Source organism: Idiotropiscis lumnitzeri, chromosome 9 (genome assembly GCF_059441095.1).
Source record: "Idiotropiscis lumnitzeri isolate Australia: NSW breed Sydney's pygmy pipehorse chromosome 9, RoL_Ilum_1.0, whole genome shotgun sequence".
Classification (NCBI taxonomy): domain Eukaryota; kingdom Metazoa; phylum Chordata; class Actinopteri; order Syngnathiformes; family Syngnathidae; genus Idiotropiscis; species Idiotropiscis lumnitzeri.
Window position 1 is genome coordinate 7324711 of NC_142399.1, and position 15798 is coordinate 7340508.

General features: G+C 42.0%; 1 protein-coding gene across 7 annotated transcripts in view; it reads right to left on the reverse strand.

Annotated features, from left to right (window-relative positions):
* The window catches only part of pax2a (paired box 2a), a 30903-nt gene extending 16063 nt beyond the window's left edge, over positions 1–14840 (reverse strand). Inside the window, exons 1-7 of one of the 7 annotated variants that reach the window (XM_088304142.1) lie at positions 14279–14840; positions 13086–13251; positions 12811–12831; positions 12353–12550; positions 7874–7959; positions 6625–6744; positions 5978–6022 (exon numbers count right to left, since the gene is read on the reverse strand). In XM_088304142.1, coding sequence (XP_088160268.1) covers positions 5978–6022; positions 6625–6744; positions 7874–7959; positions 12353–12550; positions 12811–12831; positions 13086–13251; positions 14279–14321 — 679 coding nt within the window. In that variant the 5' untranslated portion in view covers positions 14322–14840. Of the gene's footprint in view, positions 1–5977; positions 6023–6624; positions 6745–7873; positions 7960–12352; positions 12551–12810; positions 12832–13085; positions 13264–14278 lie in introns of all 7 variants that reach the window. The other 6 variants (XM_088304141.1, XM_088304146.1, XM_088304145.1 and 3 more) reach the window with 6 other exon arrangements.
* Positions 14841–15798: the final 958 nt, after the last annotated feature.

Sequence of the window (15798 nt, forward strand, 5' to 3'; positions counted from 1 at the left end):
GCATACAAGGAAGGTGTATTTTCGCTAGCTTGCTAACTTCGCAATGTAGTCTTACAAATACAGTTGTTTTTTTTGTTGTTTTTTTTTAAATAATGTGGGAGAGGGAACTTATGTCCCCTACATATTTGCGTTGTTTTTAGCTATGCTCAGAAATAGTAAAAAACAGTTACGCTATTGGCTCTGTTTTGGGGGCCGGCTTATGTATAACACAATCTAAATCTGCAGAGGCAGGTTAGACTGGGTGCTGGTAATTTCACAGATGGCCGCAAACTGGCTAATTAGTCCGTAACTGGACCATTGCGGTTAAGCTCAAAATGGAGTCTTAAATGACCTCATATGAGCTAGTCTGGAAAAAAAATAGAACCAAACAGAACCAATCGCGAGTGTTAGCGCCTGCTCGCCCCTGACGCTTTGCTTATCAAAGCCAAAATTTGGTTGGTCCGATTTCTGTGGACAATTCTGCTTCCATTTTTTTTGGCAAAATTTGTTCCATCTGTCATTTGTTTCGCCAATTATGCGTTTGAAGACATTGCAAATTTGTAGCATGACAAAAAAAAAAAAAAACGGACAGACTCGGCCTTTCAGTGGAATTAACAGTAAATCATGCATTTTGAGAATTCCCCATTAGGGGATGATGTTTGACATATATCATATACGATCGCTGCTATAAATCAGATTCATCCTTTTGACAGTCAGCGTGTCAAGTGGAGTGTGAAGCCCAACTGTCGGGGTGTGTGTGCGTGCGTGCGTGTGTGTGTGTGTATCTCATTGACTGTTCTGTTTCATTTTCTCTGTGGTTTTTGCAATTCCTCTGGGTGTCTCAGCAGGTATCCTCGCTATCACTCCCACAGCACAAGCTGACTGTGTTTCTTCGTCTTAACACCGCCGCGCGAGGAGATAAGCCCACATCAAAACAAGACATGTCAAAACAGCCACTTTCACACGCCGTCCCTAAAAGCAACGCGCGTTAATAACCCTCTTTGATCACCCCTGCGGAGCAGATGGATGCTTTCAGTGGGTCAAACTCCCACCAACAAACACTGGCTCGTCGTTGCAGCGGCTATAAAGCGCCAAATCGCGGTGAAAACAATTAGCCGGCCGCGCTTGGAATTGATGGGAGATTTGTTTCAAAATTAGTCACACAAATGTATTTGGGATTTTTGAGATTGGCAAATGTATGCACGACGGTTTATATGCGTCTGTGTACGCATGAATATACCCCGTGGCATATATCATATGGGGTTAGGTTTTTTATGCTCAATATTTTTGTATACTTGCACTTAACCAGCCGAGTAAAAAAAAAAAAAGAAAAAAAATGGATCTTTGACGTCATTAGCCGTCAATGGTAGTGAATGAGTTTAATATAGAATATATAAAATACCAAATCGAAAAAGAAAAATCAAGGCAAAGAGGTAGTAGCAGAAGAAGAACTTTAAAGCAAAAGCAAGCTGGAGGGAAACAAATGACGCTCGTATTTTATTTCCCCGACTTGTGTGAAATAAACGCATGAGATAAAGACCCGTTTTCCGTTTTTCAGTTTCCAACTTTCAAATGAGAAACGACAATAGCTCGTTCACGCTCAATGGCGACAACACTGCCTCCTCGCGGACGGATGACGGATGGCCTTAGTTTCTACGCGATTTTCTGAGAACCGTGTGTGGGAATATGTTCAAGCAGCTTTTTCTCGAAAATACATGTCTGCTCAACCAAAAACGCTCACGTGCAGGATTGAACATTTAACTGATAAGTTATGATAAAAGCTCAAATAACATTAAAAATAATAATAATTAAAAAAAAAAACGCATGAAAATCGCAAATATATTGTGTGAGTCATTTTGAGACAAATCTAAATTTGCACCCGCATCGCTCCCCGATTCACCGAGGTGGCCCGTCCATGCGGACTCCAATGCTATCAAACGTGGTCGTGTTGTGCTTTGTCCCAGAGGGGGATGTGAATGTCCTGCGGTGGCACGGTGGCGCTCTTACGTCCTTCTTTCATCTCCACATTTCTCTGATAAGATAACAGAGGGGAGATCCAGGCGGGAGCTTGTTTGAAAGGCAAATGAATTCCTACACACCGCCTCGCCGTAAATCATCGGCCTTCCTACATCACAGGGCCTTTTACCCGTCCGTCTGCCGCTGATCGCTGGCATCATCACAAATTGTGGATCATTTGTTGATTTTTCTTTTTTTTTTTTTTTTCCCCTCTCTCTCTCTCTAATGCATTTAGAGAAGAAATAGGAGGGGAGCACAAACAAAGTGGTATACCCAGAGGGTGAACACTGCTTCCCTGTAAGCTAGCTATATTTATGAAACCTCTGATGCGGAAATGAGAGCGGAGGGTACGGTGGGGGGGAGGGCGAAGTGAGAGAGAGCGAGAGAGCGAGCACTGCCTGGGCTGTTACGATCCTGTTATGTTACATCGTGTTTAAGAGCTTTATTAATTCGATTTAGCACCATCAGCCAGTTTACTGACTGTCAGCAGGCGTCAAGATGCCGCTTGATGCTCACACTCTCGTCCTGTATGCAACCCCAACAAACGCACGGGCACACACACACACACACACCAATACCCTTTCTTTGTTTAATTTCAAGTGTGGATGTTAATCTAAATAGAAGTTGGCTAATACACACAATGTCACATGAAGAAAAGTAGAAAGCTTTTAATTCGATGACTCCTTTCAATCCCAAATCCCAAGACTGAATATGAATTTGAAACAAGCTAAAGTTAATCAAATTGTGATTTTTTTTTTCTTTTTCCTCCTTCAATGCTATGATTCCATCAAATTCAGAAATTACGTCTTTTCGCCTTAAATAGGAAATTTAAAGAGAGTTATCCCGTGCCCTCATTGTCCTGCTTTTATACGACTTCTCATTTGCTCGGCTCTCCTGAACCAGCCCGCCGTTTAGCATTTTAGAGTTTTTTGTGGAAACATAATTATTCCCCTTGCCTTTTTCTCCCTCCTCAAGCTGAGTAATGCGTCGCTCCATTAATTCTCAGCGTCGCTGCCCATAATTGACTTTTCCCTGACATGATTCCTTCTCCATCCAGCGAATTGCCTCTCCCGTATATGAAGATATATATATTAATGTGTGTTTGTATCGTAAAAAGGGTGCCTCTGTTTACAACTGTGTCACGACGCACCGCGTTGCCGAATGCGAATGGTTAACTCGCACAAGACCCGGAAATGAGACGACGTTGATAAGAAGTGGGAGGAGGGGAGACCCTTTTGTGTACTCTTCTAACGCTGTGGCCTCTTCTTGTCTCCATGTTCCGCTCTGCCGACCCTCTCATACCTGTGCTTTTTTTTTTTTTTTCCCCCCACCCATCCTCCCATCATGGCGCTCATGATGCTATTTATTTCTCTTTTGCCGTGGGTGCATTTATTTTCCAAAGCGCGCCGCTATTGACTCATTGTCATGGACTGGCTTGGCTAGCCAACCAGCGGAGGCTCAGGTTAAAAGCCACACGCTAACTGATTTAAACTCGGCCAGCGGGTCGCGTGTGTTAAAAGCTACACACGCCGTACAATCATCCAACACGGCCGAATATCGCAATGCGAACAAATCAAAACACGGAGCCCCTGTAATCAGTTTCGCCTTGGCTCCTGCATACAGTCTCGTTCTTTTATGTCACGACTTAACAACCCCGCCGGGCCGTATTTTCATTTTCTCATCAGCTTCCTCTGCAGCCGTGCTACAATCACAAGTTATGACCTTTGTTCTCTCTCTGATTTATCACTCTAGCTCCCGACTGGCCTGTCCTCCCGAGAGCTCCGTTGGACTCCATTCAGGATGTGCTGAGCCAAACCTGAGGTCACATCAACCCGCCCTGGCCCGACTACTGTAGTCGAAGGTAAATCTCCATGGAGCCCTCTCCCATTTTAATTAGTTTCCAACTATATTTATTTATTTATTTTTTATATGAGCAACTGGAAGTGTTTTTCTGGTGTGTGTGTGTGTACATGTTATTTTGTAAAATACACTCGGCTGGAAACAATATAATGTATTTATTGATTATTTATTCATTCGATATTTATTATAGAAGATCCATTAGCTGACGCTGATCAGGTACTTTGTTTGCGTTTGGAATCATTCTCTTATTCCCTACTCGCTAATCGCTATATTGACATTTTTCGAAAGATTGCCCCAAAAAGCACCCTTTAATTAAAATGTATTGTACCTAAATACCAATTGAAGCAAAATGAATAGCTGAGAACAATTCTAATGTATTTTACTACAAAGTTAAATACAACTGAACTGTACTTAGACCCGTGATTCCTTCAGGTACCTCCAGGGGGCTCACTAGCAATTGATTATTTCAGATTAATCTATTTTCTATCATCCAATAGCTAAAAATAATTCTTTGAAATGGGCCGCTGGAAGTGTACCACTACAAGACACGTGTGTGTGTGTGTGTGACAACGGCACGGCAGTTGTCACCTAATCTTCTTGGCATCCACTCCCCATGCAGGTTTAAATGACTGAGAGCGAGAGCGCGAGTACAACGGGCTAATTTCCCTACTTTGCTTTTAATGCATTTGGCAAGGCGCAACATTCCATTTCCTGTAATGAGATACACAAATAAATCTGGCTATGGATGGATTTGGAGTGGAGTGGCAGTGGCGGTGGCGCTGACGCTGGCGGCGGGGGCTAAAGGACACCTTCTTCCCAGCGTTGTCGTAATTGGTATCGCTGCTCGCAGACATGCAAACCAATCTCTCCGCAGATAGGGTTGAGTCTCTTTTTTTTTTTTTTTCCCCTCCCTCTCTCTCTCCCCTCCCCTTAAGGCTTAAGGCTATTTCTTTTGTCTTTTCGATAGCTTGCACATCCACGATAGAGCGAGGGAAGGGGGGGGGGGTTAATTTGTGAATTAATAGCTTCCTCTCTGTAGAATTGCAAATTCCTTTAAATGTCACCACGTTCGCCGGGTGAAGAGCAGTGGCAAATTGTCACACTTATTTCAAACATGGATATGCTTGCACAAATCCCCCCAAAATACGTCCGCCCATGACCCTCAAAACATGCTAGTGAAGCTCATCTTCTGTGCACGTCATCATCTTTTTTTCCTCATTTAAAATGATTAACGCTCGTTTAGGAGCCCTTCATCATTGTGTAATTTTCAGCCTGACGACATTATTTCGTCTCCATCATGAACAGTTTCAGGTAAAAAAAAACATGCGTGCAGCAAAAATGCTTAACATACCGTAAATTCCCGTGAACAACTTGCACCGTGTGTAATTCCCCCCTCCCCCAAAATCAGCCTTAAAAAGCTGCTTCTTTTTTTTTATAATCCGGTTCTCCGATTTGCTGGTATAATTTATCCGAGTGAATGATATGAATGAAAAGATTCAAAACATAACAAAGCGGATTAAGACCTTTCAAAGTATTTTTAAAATCATGTTTCAGAGAATCTTGCTCTTGCACACTTTTACTCATTTTTTTCATTTCTTTACTTTGCCTTTACATCTCTTCAAGTCTATTTGAAACTGCTTTTTAAATGTGGAACATTTAATTCCAGTATGTGTGAAACGTATTAAATGATCTTGTGAATGAAATGCGATATAAGTCAGTGCTTTTTTGTTTGTTTGTTTGTGTGTATTTTTTTTTGTTCATAGGTACTGCCGAGGTAACAGTAAATGTTTAAACAATGTGAAAATTAGTCATTTTTTTTATTGAGCCCGCTGCATAATAATACCTCCATTTTATTTATTTATTTATTTTTTAGAGTAACAATTTTAATTGTTAACATTATGAGCCATTGATGGAAATGGACTGTTGCTTAATGATTCCCACTGAATTATATTGACCGGGATTCCATTACGACATGTCAAATACCCATTTCCATTCATTTCCGCTCGGTTACTTCATCCCTTGAAAGGTAAAAAAAAAAAAAAAGCAAGATCATAAAGTGCAGTGATCTTCTTGACCCAAAATAAAAAAATTAAATTAAATTAAAAAAAAGACTTGAACTTACAATGTCCTATTTTCCTTCCGTCCATGTGGTTGCCAGTCCAGAGAACTAAGGAGACACAAACATAAAGGAGGGAATTGGTCTTTTTTGGTAAAATGCTCTTCAGAAAATGTTGACACACACACACACGTTCTGACTCTGTTGCTACACCTGTTCAGGTCTCCGCTGGGGACAATTCACAGGCATTAAAAAAGCCAATTGTTTGCACGTCCAATAATCTATTAGCCCTCGGGCAGTGTGTGTCCGCATTGAGAAAATCTGGCTCGGACCGGTTTGCCTTCCACTTAATCTTTGAATGTATCCCGGCAAGTAGTAGTTTTGTTAAAATCCTACATATGCTGTCGTCTAAAAATAGTACGAATAATTGCAGATGGTTCGTTTGCTGATGCCTTGTAGCCTGACTTTTGAGCATGGTGTAAAATAGAGATGTGTGGTAAAAAAACAGCGCATCAAAAAAAAAAAAAAAAAAAAGCCTGAGTGAATCACAAGGCCCTGCCTGATATACAACATAACAAGTCACTGGAGACGCCACTCGGAAACACTCTCGGCCTCGGCGGCTGTCATAAACGCCGTCTCCCTCAAAAACTACAGACAGACAGACGAGCGGGGGAGGCGTGCGAGGGAATTTGAAAGAGAGCGCGCGTCCTCACCTTCGTCTCGTTTCCGCTTCTCGCCGTTGGAGCGGGGGATTCCCAGGATGCCGTTGATGGAGTAGGATCCTACGGGGTCGTTGGAGGCGCTGGTCACAGGCGGGGAGGCTGTGCTGGGTACTGATGAGGAAAACTTCAAGTCAGGCAGGGTTGGGACTCACTCCCTAGTCGGCAACATGTAGCATACTCCCGAAATACTCGACAACAACTCGGTGCATTTGTTATCGCCTTTCATCAATAATGTCATCAATAAATATACCAAATAGACAAACTGCTCAGTCACCTGCAGTAAGGTTTTTTTTTCTCAGAGTATAAAGAATATATACCTGTAAAAATGTTTATGGACCGATCCTATCTAAAATTTTGGTGAAAACAAAACAAAAAATAATCAGCAACATTTCATATATTCCCATTATTGATAGTCCACTTTATGAAAATTCTTAATCGCTGTCTAAGGATTTTTAGTTTGCATTTTTGTTAAACAGAAATTCACTATATAAAAATAAATAAAAATATTTTTTTTTTCATTGCAATTATAATGGGCGTCAATTATGTGTTTTTTTGTTGTTTTTTTTTTTACTTTTCGTGGTGTGCCTTGTGTCCCGCCAATAGTGGGGGTCCATTGCACTGTGGTTAAGGAGGAAAGAGTGAGTCATTGATTTGTAATTTGTGCGTAATGGACCAAGAATGTTCACTAAAACGTCCACTAAAAAATCCCTAAATAATGATTAATCAAGGCATGGGGGGGGACTGACTATCAGGGTGGGCAAACTTTTTGATTGGTGGGCCACAATGGGTTCTAAAATTAGACATAGGGGCCGGACCAGGAGCAGATGGATGGAGTGTTTTGGCAACCTCACCTCATCGGAGAAAAAAAAAATACATTTCATTTCAAATGAAAGTGAACAAAAGCATTACGACAATATGTATGTCTTTGAAAAAACACATTATTTAGAAAATAAAACATTAACAAGGTTGATTCATTTAATTTTTTCAAGTTTGGCGGGCCAGATTAAAACGTTGAACGGGCCGCATGCGGCCCCCGGACAGTAGTTTGCCCACGCTTGGACTCAATGATTCCGAAAAAAATATTGTAGTTCTGCAAAATGTCCAGTCAAAACGGACTCTCTATACTTAATCCAAAAAATTCATTAAAAAGTGTGAACGACTGTTGTGAGATTCCAAACACATCCTCAGTGTGAATATTAACTGTGCTTTTCTGTTCATTCCAAAAAGTCGGAAAGCTCACCTATGGTGTGTCCCGGCGTGGAGAGCGGCGTGATGGATCCATCAGGGGACGGGTGAAACTGCTGCTGGACTTTGGTGCGGATAATCCTGGTAAAGTGAACAACACACACAAACACACACGCGCCAGATCAATCAATGCCGCCTCCCGAGCGTGGAGATTTCACGGCAGGCCGGCCCACTCCGAGACGCTTTAAACACAGCTCATCATGTCCACTTAGGCCCCGTGCATGTGAAAGCGCGCGGCGGTCCGAGGGCTCCGCTCGGATCCTCCCCTTTCAGGCCCCAAATAGGCAATCCCTGGGTTTTAGGGTCAATCTCTTGGTTTGTGTGCGAGGCTGAATGGGCCCCTCCTGAGAATGCGCTTTCAATCTAGCGGGATTCTGAGCTCCCGAATATGATAAAGTCCGTCCCCACACACACGCATCGGGACGATGTGATGTGGCGGGAAAGTCTTCATTGCACTTTGGTCTGAATGGTCTTGCAAACAAAGCATGAAATCACATCAATTCACCTCAATGATCAGCTTCACTGACTCTACCTGGCCAAGTCTAATAATCTCTCTCCCCCGGCTGCCTCCTGTGCTCTCTCCCACCCCGCATCCATTTCTGTCATATCTACTTGCTCGACCAGGTTTGCTCCAACTTCTGCTCGAGATATGTTCGAATTCTCAATTGACGCAGCCCATGTTCATTTGCCTGCATTTCCCTTGTTACTTTTCTCGTAAAAGTCGTAAGAAGCAATGAATCTAAAAAAAAAAGGCGTTGAAATGTGTGAACACGGGATTAGGATCATTTCAGGATTGAAAATGATCTCAAAATGAAATCACATTCTTAAATAATTATTGACAGAATGACTCTTGTGGTCAATCGTCGTCGCACAACCAACAAAAACACTGATGTGGTTTTAGTCATTTATGTCCTGGAGCGGCTTTGGACAACATTGGGAATATTTGGAAGATGATCTTCAAATGGAATTCAAAAGTATGAAAAATTCTTAACTTGAAGTTCAGCACCTGTTTGAAAGATTTGCCACGTCTCTCGGAACAGGATTTGTTTTTGATTCCCGCTACTAGCGCCAGTGATGAAAACGTCAAACTCCTCGAACAAAACTGGGCAAAGTCCATCCGAAACTCGGCATCAGCAAAAATTGAATTGAGCACTCGATTCAGGTTCTTGTGCGTCATAATCTTCCGATTCGTTGAAGCCTTTGACCAACCCGCTGAATTGCGCAATCCCCTTTTCTGAGAGTTCGCTTTTGGGCCTGCCATTGTGAAATCCTGTTTTGAAAATCTCGCCATGTCACTTTTACTTTGTGTCGTAGCGGTGTGATTGATGATTGTGAAGCTTCTCAAACTGTTGCTGAACTGTACTCGGCGATCGGGAAAAAAAAAAAACAACTTGCCAGGCTGCACCACTTCATGTTTCCTCATGTTAATTCAAACGATATTTAAAACGACCTTTGGGGCACCCTGTAGAACGTTTTGCTTTTTAATGTAATTTTTTTTTTTTTTACCAATACTGGCGCATTAGTTGAATTAAAAATTGCCAATATTGAAATGTCTCTCATTTTTCATTTTCCTCTCGCACCTTCTTGCTTTACCTCTCATTTGATTTCTCACTCATTCTCCACTGTCTATTTTCTTTCTTTTTGTCCTCCGAGGCCGTTCTGACAAATTCGCCGAGCCTTCATACAAGCATAATACGAGGATTGCTGTAATTCTTTTAGGCAAACACACATTTACGCTGGGATTTGCACAAGCTCTTTTGTCAACGGCCGATCGCATTACATCGCACCGCGACCGTGATAATCTTTTGATTGACACGCGAGCATGAGATCATTGAATAACAGTCGGCGTCTGGAATCCCGCGCCGAGGCCCGACAGGTGTGACAAAAGAGAATTACAAGGTGGCGCGACGCGTGTGTGTGTGTGTGTGCGCGCTCGGGGGTCGGGCACCGAGGGGTTAACATCCTCAAGGGGGGGAAAATGTACACTGGTTTCATGTGTCTCATGTGCCCCCCCTCCCTTTCCCCCCTCCTCCACAAAAGGCCCCGCAGCCTCCTCCAGAAAACACACATCAATATTTTATTTGAATTTCTAACATCTCACCACAACTGTTATCTGACCGCATGGCTCGGGGGAGACTCATAAATTCAAGGACTTTGTTTTGCAGTCCATGTTGTCGCTATTGAATAAACAATTCTGCAACGGGCGAATTAACGACTTTTGAGTTTCGGGCTGGTGTGGAAAGAAGGGAAATCCCCAGAAGAAATATTAAAATGGGGATCAATAGTGGCCTTTGGAGGAGCACGCTCATGGCTTTGCGGGCAAACAGAAGGCAACCCGGCCTTCGTTGTCATCTTAATAATTCACGGCAGGAAAACGGGCGTAATGCCGGGACATCCTCTTTAGTCAGGAGAGCAGAGGTCACTCCCCCTTTTAACCGCAAAGACCACAGACTCTCTGCTGCCTTGCAAAGCAACATTACAGGTGCATGCTTTTTTTTTTTTACAGCAGCAATCATGAGCAATTGTTGGCAAGTTAGAAAAACATACCCTTAGAGCCAATGTCAATTATTAACTCTCATAGGTAAGCGTGTCTTTTTAAAGTCAAGCCTTTTTTTAGCGGCAACAGGTCACACGCACACATATATCAGAACTGCAAACCTGGCTGAACACTCAACATCTGGCTCGACATAAAAAAAAAGAATCGTAAGGCCTCAAACATTGAACCCACAAATATATATATATATATAGAGAGAGAGAGAGAGTGACCCCCCCCCAGGACAAAGCTTTAAAATGTCCACTCTGTCACAAAATCTCTCTCTCTCTCTCTCTCTCTCTCTCTCTCTCTCTCTCTCTCTCTCTCTCTCTCTCTCTCTCTCGCTCTCTCGCTCTCTCTCTCTCTCTCTCTCTCTCTCTGCATTTGCGGACCTCCAGCTTCTTCTTCTACCTTTAGTTGGACGTGTTATGAGACTCTCTTCAGCTCATTAAAATGTAATGCGGATGACCAGCTCTCTGGAACAGTGGCTCCTAACCAAAGTTCAACGCTCCTCCAAGGGCACCCCCGGCCCCTCCCCATCACCGCCACCAGTGTCATCGCTCGCGAGAAAGACACTTTAGCCCATTTATGGGAAACTATTTCAATCAACATGAAATAAATATATATTTTTTAAATATTATAATTATAATGGAATGTGTATAATTATATTTTTCACATTAGTATGAAGTAAAACTAGACCCAACTATGGTAGCTATAGAAAGCATTTTAGGCTATGCATGAAGTAAATGTACTTCATCAGATATTCCTACTGTTTTATATTTATATATGATAATTATAACAAGGTCTCATTCATGGTTGGAATATAAACTATTTTAGATAATATAAATATATATTGTACAATGCAATACAACTTTATTTATATATTAAAATTGTTTTTTTTTATAAATGAGTTTAAAGCTATAGAGCTGCTACTAGAACTACTTCTGCTGATAATAATAAACATTGACCATAAAATCAATTTGAAGCGCCACAAAAAATATGTATTTTATAAAGTGTTGATCATACATGTCTATAAATTTATAAATTAAAGACATTTAATTATAGTACAAGTTATTCTTATAGCGCTTATGTGGTAGTAATACAAAGTGGTTTAAGTTATATAAAATGAATGCATGATTTTACATGTAATTTTTTTTAATGGGCATAATAGCCCATTCATGACAGGAATATGTAGTTTATTTTAAAATGTTTCTTTTTTTTTGGGCAGATAATTTTATTGGTATCACACACGTTATAGTAATAATAAGACTATGAACCCATTTATGAAACGAAATGAAACTATTATCGTTTACATGAGATCAATATGTTTAATATAAAGTTATGGATAATTCATACATGGCAAATATAGTGTCATCATATTACAAAAATCAATTTATGATCACATTAATAACTATTTTAGTCTAGATAAAATGTGTAAAAACGTGCATTTCACCCCAATGCTAATAAAAATTATGATCACGATAACGAAGCGATTGTCGTCCAATCGAGAGACGACATGTCTGCTACGTGTCCCGCTGCGCTCCGCCTAGTGAAGCATTTTGCGGGGCATTTCCCGCCGCCTGCAGACCTGCTTACACCCTATCGATCGCGTTTTATCGAGACAGATGTGATTTTCTTCTCTCTCTCTCTCTCTCTCTCTCTCTCTCTCTCTCTCTCTCTCTCTCTCTCTCTCTCCCTCTCTCTCTCTCTCTCCCCTGCTCTCTCTCTCTCTCTCTCTCTCTCCCCCCTCTCTCTCCCTCCCTCTCTCTCCCCTCCACGCTGCCACGGAACCTGCGTGTTGGAGGGCCACATGAGTCCAGGTTGGGGGGGGGGGATTGAATTGCACCTGCAACAGACCACCCGCGCACCACTACCAAAAACTGCCTCGGGAACTGCCAATATGCACGCATTATGAAAATGATAACGATAATCGGGTTGTACCTGTTGATGGACGACACACTGGGTACAGTGTCGTTGTCGCACACCCCCTCTGCCAGTAGCCGGTCCCGGATCTCCCAGGCGAACATGGTCGGGTTCTGGCGCTTGTACTCTGCAATCTTATCCACCACTTTTGGGGTTGCCACCTTCGGTTTGGACCCTCCGATTACTCCCGGTTTAATACTGCCCGTCTCGTAGTACCTGCACACAGTGCACGTTTAATATCGTCAACGATTCATGTACGGTAGCTTTTGTTTTGCGGTTAGTGCATGGATACAAAAAGTACACGTTGAATTGCGGTTTGTAATCATGGCGCTGAGTGGGAGTGGGTTTAAACAAGTGCGCATGCATGACATGCCACCATGACGTATTATTATCGTTATTATTATTATTCCTAAAAAAAAAAAAAATTAAAAGAGCAATGTTTCTGACAAACATTCAGTGTGTGTGCATTGAAATACCTCTGAAATGCCTTCTGATAGCTGGGAAAAAAATATATGTCAAAATATTACCTCTCGTGCTCACGAGTGTGTAGAATTACATATAAAAGTGTTCCCATTTCGCAAAGCTAAAAAAAAAATGCAGTGAGCAAGCAAAAAATAAAAATGATTTAAGCTGTCTTCTATATATCACAATATAGCTGAGGTTGGAATGGAGCTGCAAGATTGATGTTTTGCGTGCGTGGATCCTCTTTTTGTTTTGTTTCGTTTTTTGTTTTTTTTTCGTTTTTTTTTACCTGCCGAGGATTTTGCTGACGCAGCCGTGACTGACCCGTAGCTGTCTGGATATGTCACACGGCCTGACCCCTTGGTGGGCCAGCTCCACGATCCGCTGCCGCACCACGTCCGGGAGGGGTCTGCCGTTCACGAACACCCCACCCAGCTGGTTCACGCCGCCGTGCCCTGCGTGGGATACAACAGCGGCACCGGAGGGAGCATAACATTACATACCTGAAGACGACTCACCTGCCTTCATTCATACTTTTCCTTTCTAGTCGTTGGATTAATTGCGCGGGCGGGAAATGTGTTAATGCGTCAAAATGCGCGTGCGGAAAAGTCATTTATTCCTCGTTGTGCTTTGGTCACATTTTCCAAGATCAGCTCGTACCGCGCAACACATGTCGCGCGTATTACGTTTCGACCTGTTTAATTTTCCCTGCACAATTATGGTAAATAATTAAAATGACCTTTGATAACTCATATTACAAACGCAGATAAATAATTGACGCGCAGGCCGGGGGATCCTCTCTAACTGTATTTGAATGCTTCCATTTTAATTTCTTTTAGCACTGTAATGAGAAATTGTTTGGCGTCATTTCCACACACTGGTCTCCATAATGTGATGTCACGAGGTAATAAAAGCTTTGTATTCAAATTGAGCACTCACAAAAAAAATTTGAACCAAACGAGCCTTATAAAAAGTGGAATTTGCATTTTGGAGATTAGGGAAGAATTTGTAAGACGGAAGTGATCTGGCGTTTAATATTTTTTTTAGGATTCAAATGACACTAAAAGGCTGTTTTTGAATTGCACAATTATCAAGCAAAATATTTGAATTCTGTTTAACACACATCGATTTTGCGAACGAATTCTTACACGTTTTTTTTTATTCTTTCAATAAATTAATTTGCCTTTTTCTTTCCCTGTATATAAATAACAGTAGGATATTTTGTCAATTTGTGCACAATATTAAATCAGTCATAGCGAAGGTCAAAATTATATAAAAAAATAATAAGAACAACAATAAAACCTCTCGCAAACTCCCACACAAACAAAAAAATAAAACAGCCCAATCCATTTAATCCAAACGCGTTGTGTTTTTTTTCTCCAGGCATTTTCAGCCAAACTCGATTCATCTTTTCATTCCCAAATTATCGGCGATATTTCATGATTTTGATTTATTTTTTGTGATAGTTTCAAAAAGACTCACGGTGCATGGCGGAGAAGGGGTCTGCCTTGCAGTGAATATCCATGGGATAGCAGAGCAAAGAAAGGTAATCGACTGAGGTCGCCGTCTCGCCTCGTTGGTGCAGCAACCGTCAAAGGGAGAAAAAATAATAATAACAAAAACACACCAAACAGTCCGTGCGGCCAATATAGAGTCCGCGTGGGCTACCGTGGTGCGCGGGGCAACTTCTCGGCTCTTCAAAGAAAGAAAAATTCGTCCGTGTAAAAATAATTTGAAAAAACAAACAAAAAAGCTCAAAGCTAGTGGGATTGATGGTGGTGGGCTGTCAGGTGCAGAGCATGACCCACGCGTGTGGCTGCGGCATCGGAGAAGCGGACTTTTCCTTCCACGCGGGTCCGACCGAGCAGGCGCGAAATCCTCCTCCTCCTCCGGCGGCGAGCAGGAGCGTCGGCGTGGGGTCCCCCCGGTGGCTGGCTCGGAGGAAGAAACACAGCCCCCCCAAAAAAAGACAAGGGGGTGTGCGTGTGGGTGCGGGAGGGGGGTGGGATGTTGGGAGGGGGGGCGGAGATGACAACAAGCGGGTCCCCCTCTCCTCCGGAATGGACCGTGCCTGCCTGAGCTTTGGGCTGAGAATGAAGCCCCACTCGCTTGTGTGTCTGTTTCTAAAAGTCCCACAGACAACCACCCCCCTCCTCTCCCACCCACTCCCCTTCTTCTCCCTCCTCCTCCTCCTCCTTCTTCTATCACTCCATCCCACAGATCCCCTCCGCATAGAGATGGATGACTTGTCAGACAAAGGCAATAGATTCCAACACTTTGTGATTCGCCCACGCAAAAGAGAGAAGGAGAGAGAAAAAAAAGATGCAGCTCAAACGAGAGCATCCGACAGTCAGGAAGAGGAGGAAGAGCGAATGGGAAATGATGAGACGTTTTTTTTTCCTTTTTTATTAGAAGGAATTAAAGGGCTGTTTTTGTTGTTTCAAGTGCTGCTTCCTCAAGACGTCCAGCAGTACAAATGACACTTGGGCGAACCTTGGAAAGTGCACAGAAACGTGGACAAGTGTTAAAAAAAATCATTAAACATTATTTTCATGTTTTTTCTTCCAAAATACAATTTTTATTTTCTTAAGTGAAGGTTGGAACATTGTTTTTTCTATCAGGGGCTTCATCAAGTCTCAGTAAATGCGACCGACAATTGCACGTTTCTTTGGTGACTTGTATCATATATATAAAAAAAACCAACTAATTTGATCATGTAAAATGCTGTATTTTAATAATAATACATATAAACTATGTCAAACATTTTTCTTATGAGGGTCAATGTTAAGTCTCATGTACTATAAATGAATGGAAACAACATTTAATAGGACCAAGTGTGCTACGTTTCGATTGCTTTTATTTATAAAAATATAATAATAAAAAAAATCATGGTATGCAATCAATGTTAGCATGTACACTGTTCAAAGGTTGTAAAAAAGAAAAATCACGTGTTAGGTTGTTCACTTTGACACCTTACGAAAAAATAAATGTAATGAGACCAT